The sequence below is a fragment of the Pseudophryne corroboree genome, chromosome 2 (genome assembly GCF_028390025.1).
Source record: "Pseudophryne corroboree isolate aPseCor3 chromosome 2, aPseCor3.hap2, whole genome shotgun sequence".
Taxonomy (NCBI): Eukaryota; Metazoa; Chordata; class Amphibia; order Anura; family Myobatrachidae; genus Pseudophryne; species Pseudophryne corroboree.
This window is the reverse complement of record NC_086445.1, coordinates 472,348,830-472,364,749: the sequence shown is the minus strand read 5'-3', so window position 1 is coordinate 472,364,749 and position 15,920 is coordinate 472,348,830. Positions and strand designations below refer to the sequence as shown.

General features: G+C 46.7%; 1 protein-coding gene across 1 annotated transcript; it reads right to left on the bottom strand.

The window, feature by feature from the left end:
* Window positions 1–1,948: 1,948 nt before the first annotated feature.
* LOC134997131 (paraneoplastic antigen Ma2 homolog) lies at window positions 1,949–3,331 on the bottom strand. The gene has a single exon (XM_063951252.1). It carries the CDS (start codon window positions 3,329–3,331, stop codon window positions 1,949–1,951), a length of 1,383 nt encoding a protein of 460 aa, XP_063807322.1.
* Between the last annotated feature and the right edge of the window lie 12,589 nt (window positions 3,332–15,920).

The following is a 15,920-nucleotide window of genomic DNA, read 5'->3' as shown; positions in this document are numbered from 1 at the left end:
CACATTACTTATTCCAGGTCGATATTTCAAGGAGAAATCATAGAGCGCCAGTGCTGCTAACCAACGGTGCCCTGTTGCATCCAATTTGGCGGTGGTCTGTACATAAGTCAATGGGTTATTGTCAGTATGTATTTCAAATTTCACTCCATACAAATAATCGTGGAACTTATCCACTACACACCACTTTAATGCTAGGAATTCTAATTTATGGGTTGGGTATCTCTTCTCACTCTCTGATACACCTCTACTAGCAAAAGATACTGGTCTTAGCCCATCAGGATGTTGTTGATATAACACTCCCCCCAGTCCACTCGTAGACGCGTCTATATGTAATACATAGGGTAGACTGGGGTCAGCATATGCTAACACAGGTGCATGCGTCAGACTTTCTTTCAACATTATAAATGCCTTTTCACACTCGTTATTCCATCGCTCCCCAAATGGATCATTGGACTGATAATAATTTCCCTTCAGTGTAGATTTTAGAGTTTTTCCTTTCCTTACATTGGGGTATCCTTTAGTCAGGTCGGTTAAAGGTTTTGCCCGAGCAGAGTAATTCGGTACAAAGCGACGGTAGTATCCGCAAAATCCCAGGAAAGATCGTAATTCCTTCAGTTTAGTAGGTCGAGGCCAGTTCATCACGGCTTGTACTTTTTCTGGATCTGTCGACACTCCATATCTGCTGACGATATGTCCTAGGTATTTAACCTTTGACTGACATAAATGACATTTGTCTACTGACAGTTTCAGACCTCCTTCCAGCAATCTATCTAGGACTTTGAAAAGACGACGATTATGTTCTTGGAGAGTAGAGCCAAATACTATAATGTCGTCTAAGTATACTATCACTTCCCGATAGTTCATATCTCCTATTATCTTTTCCATGGCACGTTGGAAGGTAGCTGGTGCCCCCTTCACCCCTTGGGGCATTTGTAGGAACTCGAAGAATCCAAGTGGGCATATAAAGGCCGTTTTTTCTCTGTCCTCAGGCCGCATTGGTATTTGATAATACCCATTTCTCAAATCTAATACTGAAAACAACACACTCCCTTGTAGGCAATCCAAGGCCTCATCTATTCTAGGCACGTGTATTGATCGGTCACCGTTCGATGATTTAGGGTCCGATAGTCAATGCACATTCTGATGTTTCCATTTTTCTTGCGTGCGATCACAATCGGGGAGGCGTACGGACTCTTGGATTCCATAATTACTTGGTTTTCCAATAAACCTTTCAGATGTTTTCTAACGTCTTCAAAGTCCGCAGGAGCTATTCTCCGAGAACGTTCTCGAAAGGGGGTATCATCCGTGAGTCGGATACAATGTTCCATCCCTCTTGCTCTTCCTAAATCCCACTCCCCAGTGGAGAAAACCTGCCCTCGGGATACCAATTCTGCGATTAACAGCAATTTTTCAGCATGTTCGATCTCACTCCCCGCAAAACTTCCTTCAAATGGGCTACTGTTTTCCTTCTGGACTATTTCAGATACCACTTCACATGAATTAACCTGCACCCCAGTCCTTTTCTCCTCTTTTTCCAACCATTCTATAAGAAGGGAGTAAATCCTGGTGTTGGTTCCTATGATCATATGGGGCTCACCACCCTTACTCTCCGGGACTTCTGGACATACCAGTGCTATTAGGGGTATTTGCAGCTTCTCTTCCCTTTTCTCTTGATAAATTTCTAGACTAGCTATTATATATCCTAAATATGGATATTTCTCCACACTCAATCCCCATATCACTAGTCCAGATAACGGCAGTAGGGGTACATCAGAGAGGTGTTTCTTATACCAGTCTTCGAATATAATTGATACTTGAGAGCCACTATCGACAAGTACCTTACAGTGGTGTCCGTTGATTGTAGCAGCCATAACTGGAGCTGGTCCCATCAACCCCTCAGGCAGGACTCCATTCCACCATGTACTCCCCATTGCGCAGCGACCAACCTCTAGGAGACCTGTTGGGGATTCACGGGCCTCCCTTGTCCGTTTCCCCGATCTTGGTCTTCACCATCGGTGTTCAGAGAGGGAGTAACATACCTCCGAGGCGAGTTCCGATTCAGGTTACACTCAAAGGCTCGATGGCCAATCCTCCCACACCTAAAACAGCCCCTGCTATTGAAAGTGCCCCTTCTTCCCCCACCCCGTGTTGAATCACTAGATGGAGTACTCTGGGAAAGGTTATTGATACTTTGATTTTCAATGAATTGCTCTATTCTTTTGTTCTGTTCTTCCATTAATTTTAATATTTTCTCCTCTAATGGGGAAGTCTCAGTCACAGTTTGTACTACCTTAACCTTTTTTACCGTCTTTTCCCTCATCTCAATCAGTACTTCTTCTTGTTTGATGTCTTTTAATATCTCGTTAAATCCGGGTGGTGGTTCTTTTTTCTCAGAACACCTCAACTTCTGTGCTACAGGATCAGTTGTTAAAGCACCCCGTAATACCTGTCTCATGCGACTTTTATCTACTTCATCTCGAGTGATCCCTTTTTTTTCCACTATCTTATACAGTAGTTTATCTATTCTTATAACATAAGCGCTAAGTTTCTCACTAGGCTCTTGAAACGTGTGGTGTAATCTGGATAACAGATCCCCTACATCTTCCATAGTACCATACGCATAATCCAAGGCCTCGAGGTAGGTCTCCAGATTGGCATTTGGATTACTTCTCCTGGCTGCTTGTATTATCCCCATGGCTGGGCCTCGTAGACTCTCCACCACTCGTTGTCTCTTTATTTTATCAGGACATTGCCATTCCTCTGCTTGTTGAACGGCGGCTTCTTTCCATGATTCATACGGTTCTTCTCCGGCGGGTACGGGTACAATACCAGAAAAGATCCTCAACCTCCGATAACTCCCTTCATAATGCCATCTCTCAAGTTGGGAGACCACCCTATCTACCATGGTTTCGAATTGTCCACCATTTACATTTGTAGCAGTGTGTCCATTTCCACTAGCTTCTCCTTTGTCTACTCCCTCTGGTGAGATCACGGCCGAGATGGGTATACTGGTGATATTTTCTTCTCTGATATTAGGACCAATTATGGACCATCTTCTTCCTGTTTCTTCATCAGCTATTATCATTAATGGTATCAAATTCACATCCAATTCTTTATCCGTTTCAACCAAGACAGCAATCTTTCTTCCTGCTTCGTCATCCCAGTTGTCCACTATATTTGGTCTTATTACTCCGTACAGGGTACTCACTTTTCTTAACACAGTGTCATCCGAAGTTTCCGTTAACTCTCCTCCTACTCCAATACACTTTTGGGGGTTTACCCCCTTCCTCTGACACCAGTGGTAAATATCATCTCCAGTTAATCCTTCCATTGTTTCTGATTAAAGTAATTTACTAAGACTCACTGGGATCTCAGCAGTGCCTCCATTTATGTAACCCTACTTTGGAATATTATTATAAATGGATTACAATAGTAGTGCCTCCACCCAAGCTTTATATCAATGTATATAGGCTTGCTTGGGTAAGCCCAATGAATACCTTTATGAAATATGAATTCAATTATATACAATTTACATTCATTTACCTGTTTTCTCTTATAGTATCCAAGTCTCCTTTCAACTTGCTACCAGGAACCGGATGAATGGTAAGTAGATAAAATTTATAGTATAACTTTAATCAACATCGTTTAATACTTTCACAAGGACATTGAGTATTATATATATTAAGACTAGATTTTTCAATTAATCACCTAAATAATGTATTTATTACATCTCAAATTGTATACATTTAAAAACTAAGAGTGACCCGGGTACTCTGAAGTCAATGATGAGCTCGTTGGGGCCCTTAATGTTAATGAGTGTGGCTATCGTGAAGAACTGGATTGGTATCACATACCTTCCCTAAAATCTTTGTAATAGTCGTATATTCCCCTGTTCTTCCTTATGTTCCAATCCTCTGTGAATATTTCTCATTCAGTATTAATACCGTCCCTCAATTCCACTATGTTTATAATCCATATATGGGTTTAGGATAGCTGCAATGAATATTAAAGTCTCAATCTTCAACTATTTTCCCCAATCCAGGTTAGATTAAGAGAAATGTTAAACTGTGTATACTCAAGTAATACTCCCGGGTATAGTGGGTCTCAATTTGGTAGTAGAATAGCCTGTCGTTATTCTTGTTAGTAATAACTCAGAATTTCAAAGCAGTCCCCTCTCTTTATTGTCTTTAGTTATTTCTGAGTTACTGATATGGTGCTTCTTCTATACGGTTAATTTGCCCACGAGTATATATGAAACAGTCCTGACTTAACACTGCACTATGTTTCTTTTATGTTTTAACCATAGAGAATGTGTTATAGTCTATACATCTTCTTATAGCTTCTTCTGTATTTTAGTTTGTATCTTATACAGAGTTCCCACTAGAGGGAGCCTGTGATCCATCAATATACTTCTAGTTAGTATACTGCCATGGGAGGAAATGCTATTGGAGTGAGGTGTGAGTGATAGGTGTATGCTGCAATCCCACCTCGTCTAATGCGTAGTCACTCCCCCGACTCCTCCTCTTGTGTTATGCTGCCTCTCCAGGTCCTTCCTTCGGCCGCTGTCTCGGAGCTCTATCCCTCTCTGCCGTCGGCCCTTCTCACTTGACACACTAAACTAATGGCAGCCTTCACACCGGGCTCTGCACTGATGGCCGGGCAATCAGGGGTGAGTACTTACACTCCGGCATATGGGGCTGTCTCCGCACGCTGGCGCCTTGCACTGCCTCTGTACTCTCCGGTCTGCTCCTTATCGTATTCGCGGCTAGGGTCCCTGCGTGTCCCCGTCTCCTCTGGTGCTACTGCTCAGTCTCATCTCTCCTCCGCAAGTGAAGTCGGTTGGTCTCCTGACCCTTCCAACGGCTAACTGCCTCCTCACTGCTTTGTGCTCGCGGTATCTCTCTCTTCTGCACGAGGGGTTTCTAGCATGTTCTCTCCCCGCGAGTCTCATCTTAAAAGCCTTTTCTCAGTCCTTGCTATAATTTAATAGTACTTCTATATATTTATATTATATACACATCCATTTTCACCAGTTCAAGCTACATGTACCTATTAATATTATATATGGGCCCTCATTCCGAGTTGTTCGCTCGGTAAAAATCTTCGCATCGCAGCGATTTTCCGCTTAATGCGCATGCGCAATGTTCGCAGTGCGACTGCGCCAAGTAAATTTGCTATGCAGTTAGGAATTTTACTCACGGCTTTTTCATCGTTCTGGCGATCGTAATGTGATTGACAGGAAATGGGTGTTACTGGGCGGAAACAGGCCGATTTATGGGCGTGTGGGAAAAAACGCTACCGTTTCCGGAAAAAACGCAGGAGTGGCCGGAGAAACGGGGGAGTGTCTGGGCGAACGCTGGGTGTGTTTGTGACGTCAAACCAGGAACGACAAGCACTGAACTGATCGCAGATGCCGAGTAAGTCTGAAGCTACTCAGAAACTGCTACGAGGTGTGTAATCGCAATATTGCGAATACATCGTTCGCAATTTTAAGATGCTAAGATTCACTCCCAGTAGGCGGCGGCTTAGCATGAGCAAATCTGCTAAAATCCGCTTGCGAGCGAACAACTCGGAATGAGGGCCATAGATATCATATATACATCTATTTATTACAATTTTTATTCATACTTTATTATTAATTAACCAGTGGGTTACACTTGTGTAGAGTAATCAGACCTTACAGGATAGAAAGCAGCACTTAGAACTGTGTCTTTGGCTGATTGGGAGTGACAGTGTACCTTGTGACCACCTAATATGCTAGGTGAATTAATGATGGCTATATGCAGTTCAGGATCAGCTCCATACAATGCATATGCCTGTGCACAGCAGTGCCACACATGGTAGCTTAGAAGTACTGCACTGACTCGTATGACTATGAGTCATTGAGTCAGAGAGCTGATTAGTGAACTGTAATGAATCACTGAACTACTGAACTACTTGCAAGGAGAATGACTCATGAGTCGTCAGGACAATGTAACTCAATCAGCTCCACAGAGTGAGTCCACTCCATGTCTGAGCACAGCAGTGACCCCTGTGGCAGCAGAGATGTACTGACTCATGAGTATTGCTGAGTGAGAGCTGAATAACAACAGTGCTGCTGCCAGCACCTACACAACACCCAGCAGAAGATTTAGCACAGCAGTATGCACAGGAGCCAGTAGTACCAGAAGTAGCAGCAAGTGTTTGGACATCTGGACTAATAGGACAGTGATTATATCACAGAAAGGTGAGAAGCATGACCACACATGCTCGCTCACAGACAGTGGCGGATCCAGGGGGGGGGCACTCGGGCCCGTGCCCCCCCTGTCATTTCTGGCTTCCCCCCCCTCGCCCCCCCCCCGCCCCCCCCCCCCGCGCGGCGTCGGCGCCGCACAGGGAGATGACGGGCGCCCGCTGAAATTGTGTTACCAGCGGGCGCCCGTCTCCCTGCACAGCGGTAGCCGGAGGCAGGAGCTCAGTACTAAGCTCCGGCTTCCGGCGCTGTCACTGCGCCGTGCGCTATGGGAGAGACGTCAGTCATGACGTCTCTCTCATAGTACTGAGGAGAGGACGCCAGCCAGAAGGAGGACTGCAGCGGCGCGGGAACGGGGCTCGGTAAGTATTATGTTTTTTTCTTCATCAATGCAGCGGGGGCATCTCCTGGGGGAAACTACGGGGGGACATTACTACTGGGGGGGCACCAACAAGGGGCATTACTACTGGGGGGGGCATCAACAAGGGGCATTACTACTGAGGGGGGGCATTACTACTGGGGGCATTATAACTGGGGGCATCACTACTGGGGGGGCAGCTACTGGGGGCATTATTACTGGGGGGGGGCAGCTACTGGGGGCATTATTACTGGGGGGGCACCTACAGGGGGCATTACTACTTGGGGGCTAAACTACAGGGGCATTACTATTTGGGGGCTAAACTACAGGGGGAGCCAAACTACTGGGGGCATAACTACAGGGGCCAAACTATTGGGGGCATTACTACTTGGGGGCTAAACTACAGGGGGAGCCAAACTACTGGGGGCATAACTACAGGGGCCAAACTATTGGGGGCATTACTACTGGAGGCTAAACTATAAGGGGGGCATAACTACAGGGGCTAAACTGCAATGGGGCAAACTACAGGGGGGCATTACTACTGGTGGCTAAACTATAAGGGGGGCATAACTACAGGGGCTAAACTACAATGGGGCAAACTATAGGGGGGCATTACTACTGGTGGCTAAACTACTGGGGTCATAACTGCAGGGGCATTACCACTGGGGGCATAATGACTGGGGGCATTACTACAGGCAACATTACTACTGGGGGCAATACGGGCATTGCATAAGGGACACCACTACTATGGGGTCTATATAAGGGGCACTACCAGTACAGTGGACATTGCATAATGAGCGCTACAACTGTGGGCATGGTATAAGAAGCGCCACCTCACATGCACCGAAGCCGCACGCAAATGTACTTGCCCCTTCCATGGTGCCCCCCCTATAATTTTCTTCTGGATCCGCCCCTGCTCACAGACACACATAGACTTTTTCTAGGCAGTGCAGATGCTATTTTTTTTATTAGATCTGTAATGCTGGGCTGTGTTGTACTTTTAACTTTCATTTTACAACATTAGATTCAGGAAATGAAAATCCAGTGAAGTGAATGAGACAGTTAGTAGCCCAATGCAGCTGCTGGCTCTATTCTGTCTGTGTCTTAGGGTGTGTACACTAGTGATGTGCACCGGAAATTTTTCGGGTTTTGTGTTTTGGTTTTGGGTTCGGTTCCGCGGCCGTGTTTTGGGTTCGAACACGTTTTGGCAAAACCTCACCGATTTTTTTTTGTCGGATTCGGGTGTGTTTTGGATTCGGGTGTTTTTTTCAAAAAACCCTAAAAAACAGCTTAAATCATTGAATTTGGGGGTCATTTTGATCCCATAGTGTTATTAACCTCAATAACCATAATTTACACTCATTTCCAGTCTATTCTGAACACCTCACACCTGACAATATTATTTTTAGTCCTAAAATTTGCACCGAGGTCGCTGGATGGCTAAGCTAAGCGACACAAGTGGCCGACACAAACACCTGGCCCATCTAGGAGTGGCACTGCAGTGTCAGGCAGGATGGCCCTTCCAAAAAATACTCCCCAAACAGCACATGACGCAAAGAAAAAAAGAGGCGCAATGAGGTAGCTGTGTGAGTAAGCTAAGCGACCCTAGTGGCCGACACAAACACCTGGCCCATCTAGGAGTGGCACTGCAGTGTCAGGCAGGATGGCCCTTCCAAAAAATACTCCCCAAACAGCACTTGACGCAAAGAAAAAAAGAGGCGCAATGAGGTAGCTGTGTGAGTAAGCTAAGCGACCCTAGTGGCCGACACAAACACCTGGCCCATCTAGGAGTGGCACTGCAGTGTCAGGCAGGATGGCCCTTCCAAAAAATACTCCCCAAACAGCACATGACGCAAAGAAAAAAGAGGCACAATGAGGTAGCTGTGTGAGTAAGCTAAGCGACCCTAGTGGCCGACACAAACACCTGGCCCATCTAGGAGTGGCACTGCAGTGTCAGGCAGGATGGCCCTTCCAAAAAATACTCCCCAAACAGCACATGACGCAAAGAAAAAAAGAGGCGCAATGAGGTAGCAGTGTGAGTAAGCTAAGCGACCCTAGTGGCCGACACAAACACCTGGCCCATCTAGGAGTGGGACTGCAGTGTCACGCAGGATGGCCCTTCCAAAAAATACTCCAAAAACAGCACATGACGCAAAGAAAAATGAAAGAAAAAAGAGGTGCAAGATGGAATTGTCCTTGGGCCCTCCCACCCACCCTTATGTTGTATAAACAGGACATGCACACTTTAACCAACCCATCATTTCAGCGACAGGGTCTGCCACACGACTGTGACTGAAATGACTGGTTGGTTTGGGCCCCCACCAAAAAAGAAGCAATCTCTCCTTGCACAAACTGGCTCTACAGAGGCAAGATGTCCACCTCATCATCATCGTCCGATTCATCACCCCTTTCACTGTGTACATCCCCCTCCTCACAGATTATTAATTCGTCCCCACTGGAATCCACCATCTCAGATCCCTGTGTACTTTCTGGAGGCAATTGCTGCTGGTGAATGTCTCCATGGAGGAATTGATTATAATTCATTTTAATGAACATCATCTTCTCCACATTTTCTGGAAGTAACCTCGTACGCCGATTGCTGACAAGGTGAGCGGCGGCACTAAACACTCTTTCGGAGTACACACTGGAGGGAGGGCAACTTAGGTAGAATAAAGCCAGTTTCTGCAAGGGCCTCCAAATTGCCTCTTTTTCCTGCCAGTATACGTACGGACTGTCTGACGTGCCTACTTGGATGCGGTCACTCATATAATCCTCCACCATTCTTTCAATGGTGAGAGAATCATATGCAGTGACAGTAGACGACATGTCAGTAATCGTTGGCAGGTCCTTCAGTCCGGACCAGATGTCAGCATCAGCAGTCGCTCCAGACTGCCCTGCATCACCGCCAGCGGGTGGGCTCGGAATTCGTAGCCTTTTCCTCGCACCCCCAGTTGCGGGAGAATGTGAAGGAGGAGATGTTGACGGGTCGCGTTCCGCTTGACTTGACAATTTTCTCACCAGCAGTTCTTTGAACCTCTGCAGACTTGTGTCTGCCGGAAAGAGAGATCCAACGTAGGTTTTAAATCTAGGATCGAGCACGGTGGCCAAAATGTAGTGCTCTGATTTCAACATATTGACCACACGTGAATCCTGGTTAAGCGAATGAAGGGCTCCATCCACAAGTCCCACATGCCTAGCAGAATCGCTCTTTTTTAGCTCCTCCTTCAATGCCTCCAGCTTCTTCTGCAAAAGCCTGATGAGGGGAATGACCTGACTCAGGCTGGCAGTGTCTGAACTGACTTCACGTGTGGCAAGTTCAAAGGGTTGCAGAACCTTGCACAACGTTGAAATCATTCTCCACTGCGCTTGAGACAGGTGCATTCCACCTCCTTTGCCTATATCGTGGCCAGATGTATAGGCTTGAATGGCCTTTTGCTGCTCCTCCATCCTCTGAAGCATATAGAGGGTTGAATTCCACCTCGTTACCACCTCTTGCTTCAGATGATGGCAGGGCAGGTTCAGGTGTTTTTGGTGGTGCTCCAGTCTTCTGTACGCGGTGCCTGTACGCCGAAAGTGGCCCGCAATTCTTCTGGCCACCGACAGCATCTCTTGCACGCCCCTGTCATTTTTTAAATAATTCTGCACCACCAAATTCAAGGTATGTGCAAAACATGGGACGTGCTGGAATTTGCCCAGATGTAATGCACGCACAATATTGCTGGCGTTGTCCGATGTCACAAATCCCCAGGAGAGTCCAATTGGGGTAAGCCATTCTGTGATGATCTTCCTCAGTTGCCGTAAGAGGTTTTCAGCTGTGTGCGTATTCTGGAAAGCGGTGATACAAAGCGTAGCCTGCCTAGGAACGAGTTGGCGTTTGCGAGATGCTGCTACTGGTGCCGCCGCTGCTGTTCTTGCAGCGGGAGGCAATACATCTACCCAGTGGGCTGTCACAGTCATATAGTCCTGAGTCTGCCCTGCTCCACTTGTCCACATGTCCGTGGTTAAGTGGACATTGGGTACAACTGCATTTTTTAGGACACTGGTGAGTCTTTTTCTGACGTCCGTGTACATTCTCGGTATCGCCTGCCTAGAGAAGTGGAACCTAGATGGTATTTGTTAACGGGGGCACACTACCTCAAGAAATTGTCTAGTTCCCTGTGAACTAACGGCGGATACCGGACGCACGTCTAACACCACCATAGTTGTCAAGGCCTCAGTTATCCGCTTTGCAACAGGATGACTGCTGTGATATTTCATCTTCCTCGCAAAGGACTGTTGGACAGTCAATTGCTTACTGGAAGTAGTACAAGTGGTCTTCCGACTTCCCCTCTGGGATGACGATCGACTCCCAGCAGCAACAACAGCAGCGCCAGCAGCAGTAGGCATTACACTCAAGGATGCATCGGAGGAATCCCAGGCAGGAGAGGACTCGTCAGACTTGCCAGTGACATGGCCTGCAGGACTATTGGCTTTCCTGGGTAAGGAGGAAATTGACACTGAGGGAGTTGGTGGTGTGGTTTGCGCGAGCTTGGTTACAAGAGGAAGGGATTTACTGGTCAGTGGACTGCTTCCGCTGTCGCCCAAAGTTTTTGAACTTGTCACTGACTTATTATGAATGCGCTGCAGGTGACGTATAAGGGAGGATGTTCCGAGGTGGTTAACGTCCTTACCCCTACTTATTACAGCTTGACAAAGGCAACACACGGCTAGACACCTGTTGTCCGCATTTCTGTTGAAATACTTCCACACTGAAGAGCTGATTTTTTTGGTATTTTCACCAGGCATGTCAATGGCCATATTCCTCCCACGGACAACAGGTGTCTCCCCGGGTGCCTGACTTAAACAAACCACCTCACCATCAGAATCCTCCTTGTCAATTTCCTCCCCAGCGCCAGCAACACCCATATCCTCATCCTGGTGTACTTCAACACTGACATCTTCAATTTCACTATCAGGAACTGGACTGCGGGTGCTCCTTTCAACACTTGCAGGGGGCGTGCAAATGGTGGAAGGCGCAAGCTCCTCCCGTACAGTGTTGGGAAGGTCAGGCATCGCAACCGACACAATTGGACTCTCCTTTGGGATTTGGGATTTCGAAGAACGCACAGTTCTTTGCTGTGCTTTTGCCACAAGTCTTTTCTTTTTTCTAGCGAGAGGATGAGTGCTTCCATCCTCATGTGAAGCTGAACCACTAGCCATGAACATAGGCCAGGGCCTCAGCCGTTCCTTGCCACTCCGTGTCGTAAATGGCATATTGGCAAGTTTACGCTTCTCCTCAGATGCTTTTAATTTTGATTTTTGGGTCATTTTTTTACTGATCTTTTGTGTTTTGGATTTTACATGCTCTGTACTATGACATTGGGCATCGGCCTTGGCAGACGACGTTGATGGCATTTCATCGTCTTGGCCATGACTAGTGGCAGCAGCTTCAGCACGAGGTGGAAGTGGATCTTGATCTTTCCCTATTTTTTTAACCTCCACATTTTTGTTCTCCATATTTTGCGCACAACTAAAAGCCACCACAGGTATACAATGTAGATGGATGGATAGTATAGTATTATATTACTTATGGACGACGAGTGACGACACAGAGGTAGGTACAGCCATGGCCTACCGTACTGCTGCTTATATATATAATATACTGTATAACGGACCTGGTGGACACTGTCAGCAGACTGCTAAACTAGTATGAAGAAAAAAAAACACCACAGGTATACAATGTAGATGGATGGATAGTATAGTATTATATTACTTATGGACGACGAGTGACGACACAGAGGTAGGTACAGCCGTGGCCTACAGTACTGCTGCTTATATATATAATATACTGTATAACGGACCTGGTGGACACTGTCAGCAGACTGCTAAACTAGTATGAAGAAAAAAACAACAACACAGGTATGCAATGTAGATGGATGGATAGTATAGTATTATATTACTTATGGACGACGAGTGCACTGACGACACAGAGGTAGGTACAGCCGTGGCCTACCGTACTGCTGCTTATATATATAATATACTGTATAACGGACCTGGTGGACACTGTCAGCAGACTGCTAAACTAGTATGAAGAAAAAAAAAACACCACAGGTATACAATGTAGATGGATGGATAGTATAGTATTATATTACTTATGGACGACGAGTGACTGACGACACAGAGGTAGGTACAGCCGTGGCCTACCGTACTGCTGCTTATATATATAATATACTGTATAACGGACCTGGTGGACACTGTCAGCAGACTGCTAAACTAGTATGAAGGAAAAAAAAACAACACAGGTATACAATGTAGATGGATGGATAGTATAGTATTATATTACTTATGGACGACGAGTGCACTGACGACACAGAGGTAGGTACAGCCGTGGCCTACCGTACTGCTGCTTATATATATAATATACTGTATAACGGACCTGGTGGACACTGTCAGCAGACTGCTAAACTAGTATGAAGAAAAAAAAAACACCACAGGTATACAATGTAGATGGATGGATAGTATAGTATTATATTACTTATGGACGACGAGTGACGACACAGAGGTAGGTACAGCCGTGGCCTACCGTACTGCTGCTTATATATATAATATACTGTATAACGAGACCTGGTGGACACTGTCAGCAGACTGCTAAACTAGTATGAAGAAAAAAAAAAAAACAGGAGTGTTTTTCAGGCAGACAAACGTATACTGGACTGGTGGTCACTGTCAGCAAAACTGTGCACTGTACTCCTGCTATAACTGCTCCCCAGTCCCCACAATTAGGCAGTGTTAGCAGAGCAGTGCACTCAGCACAGATATATCATGCAGCAGTGCAGCACACTGAGTGAGCACAGATATGGTGGTCGGAGCGTTTTTTTCAGGCAGAGAAACAAAGGATTAAACTCACTGGTGGTATAATCAAAACCCTGCACTGTACTCCCTAACAGCTGCTCCCCGTCCCCAATCCTCCCCACAATTATAACTAACTAACAACTAAGTCACTCTGTGTTCTACTATAACGGAGAGGACGCCAGCCATGTCCTCTCCCTATCAATCTCAATGCACGTGTGAAAATGGCGGCGACGCGCGGCTCCTTATATAGAATCCGAGTCTCGCGAGAATCCGACAGCGGGATGATGACGTTCGGGCGCGCTCGGGTTAACCGAGCAAGGCGGGAGGATCCGAGTCGCTCGGACCCGTGTAACAAAAAGGTGAAGTTCGGGCGGGTCGGATTCCGAGGATCCGAACCCGCTCATCACTAGTGTACACACGGTGAGATCTTTTCTTCCGATTCTGACTATATAGTCAGAATCGGAAGAAAAGATAGTGCAGATCGCAAGGTGACAGTCACCTTGCGATCCCGATTCGATGCCGATGCGCGGCCCCGCACTTGGAACGCCCAGGCCCCCCGCACAGCTCAGCCGGCCGGTGACGCGGGTGTGAGGTCACTTCCGGTGATGCCAGCGGGACAGCGACGGGATGCGGCCGCGGGCTTACAGTGCACCTGGGTGATGTATTTAAAGGTATGATTTTGTTATGTTTTGTATATGTCCTGACGAAGGAGATTAAAGGTCTCCGAAACGTAGACCACGCATTTCTAAAACTGTTGGGAGTTCCTGAGTGCCGTTTTTTCTTATTCTACTATTAACTCTTATGATTCTGGCACCGTGACCAGTTGCTATTCTGTTGGAGTGCCGGACACCCTTTGTTTTATAATAAGAATTTACTTACCGATAATTCTATTTCTCGTAGTCCGTAGTGGATGCTGGGGACTCCGTAAGGACCATGGGGAATAGCGGCTCCGCAGGAGACTGGGCACATCTAAAGAAAGCTTTAGGACTAACTGGTGTGCACTGGCTCCTCCCCCTATGACCCTCCTCCAAGCCTCAGTTAGGAAACTGTGCCCGGACGAGCGTACACAATAAGGAAGGATTTTGAATCCCGGGTAAGACTCATACCAGCCACACCAATCACACCGTATAACTTGTGATCTGAACCCAGTTAACAGTATGATAACAGAGGAGCCTCTGAAAAGATGGCTCCCAACAATAATAACCCGATTTTTGTAACAATAACTATGTACAAGTATTGCAGACAATCCGCACTTGGGATGGGCGCCCAGCATCCACTACGGACTACGAGAAATAGAATTATCGGTAAGTAAATTCTTATTTTCTCTAACGTCCTAAGTGGATGCTGGGGACTCCGTAAGGACCATGGGGATTATACCAAAGCTCCCAAAAGGGCGGGAGAGTGCGGATGACTCTGCAGCACCGAATGAGAGAACTCCAGGTCCTCCTCAGCCAGGGTATCAAATTTGTAGAATTTAGCAAACGTGTTTGCCCCTGACCAAGTAGCTGCTCGGCAAAGTTGTAAAGCCGAGACCCCTCGGGCAGCCGCCCAAGATGAGCCCACTTTCCTTGTGGAACGGGCTTTTACAGATTTTAGCTGTGGCAGGCCTGCCACAGAATGTGCAAGCTGAATTGTACTACAAATCCAACGAGCAATAGTCTGCTTAGAAGCAGGAGCACCCAGCATGTTGGGTGCATACAGGATAAACAGCGAGTCAGATTTCCTGACTCCAGCCGTCCTGGAACATATTTTCAGGGCCCTGACAACATCCAGCAACTTGGATTCCTCCAAGTCCCTAGTAGCCGCAGGCACCACAATAGGTTGGTTCAGGTGAAAACGCTGGAACCACCTTAGGGAGAAACTGAGGACGAGTCCTCAATGCCGCCCTGTCCGAATGGAAAATCAGATAAGGGCTTTTACAGGATAAAGCCGCCAATCCTGACACGCGCCTGGCCTAGGCCAGGGCCAACAGCATGACCACTTTCCATGTGAGATATTTTAACTCCACAGATTTAAGTGGTTCAAACCAATGTGACTTTTGGAACCCAAACTACATTGAGATCCCAAATTGCCACTGGAGGCACAAAAGGAGGCTGTATATGCAGTACCCCTTTTACAAACGTCTAAACTTCAGGGACTGAAGCTAGTTCTTTTTTGGAAGAAAATTGACAGGGCCGAAATCTGAACCTTAATGGACCCCAATTTCAGGCCCATAGACACTCCTGTTTGCAGGAAATGTAGGAATCGACCCAGTTGAATTTCCTCCGTCGGGCCTTACTGGCCTCGCACTACGCAACATATTTTCGCCAATTGCGGTGATAATGTTTTTGCGGTTACATCCTTCCTGGCTTTTGATCAGGATAGGGATGACTTCATCCGGAATGCCTTTTTTCCTTCAGGATCCGGTGTTCAACCGCCATGCCGTCAAACGCAGCCGCGGTAAGTCTTGGAACAGACAGGGTCCTTGCTGGAGCAGGTCCCTTCTTAGAGGTAGAGGCC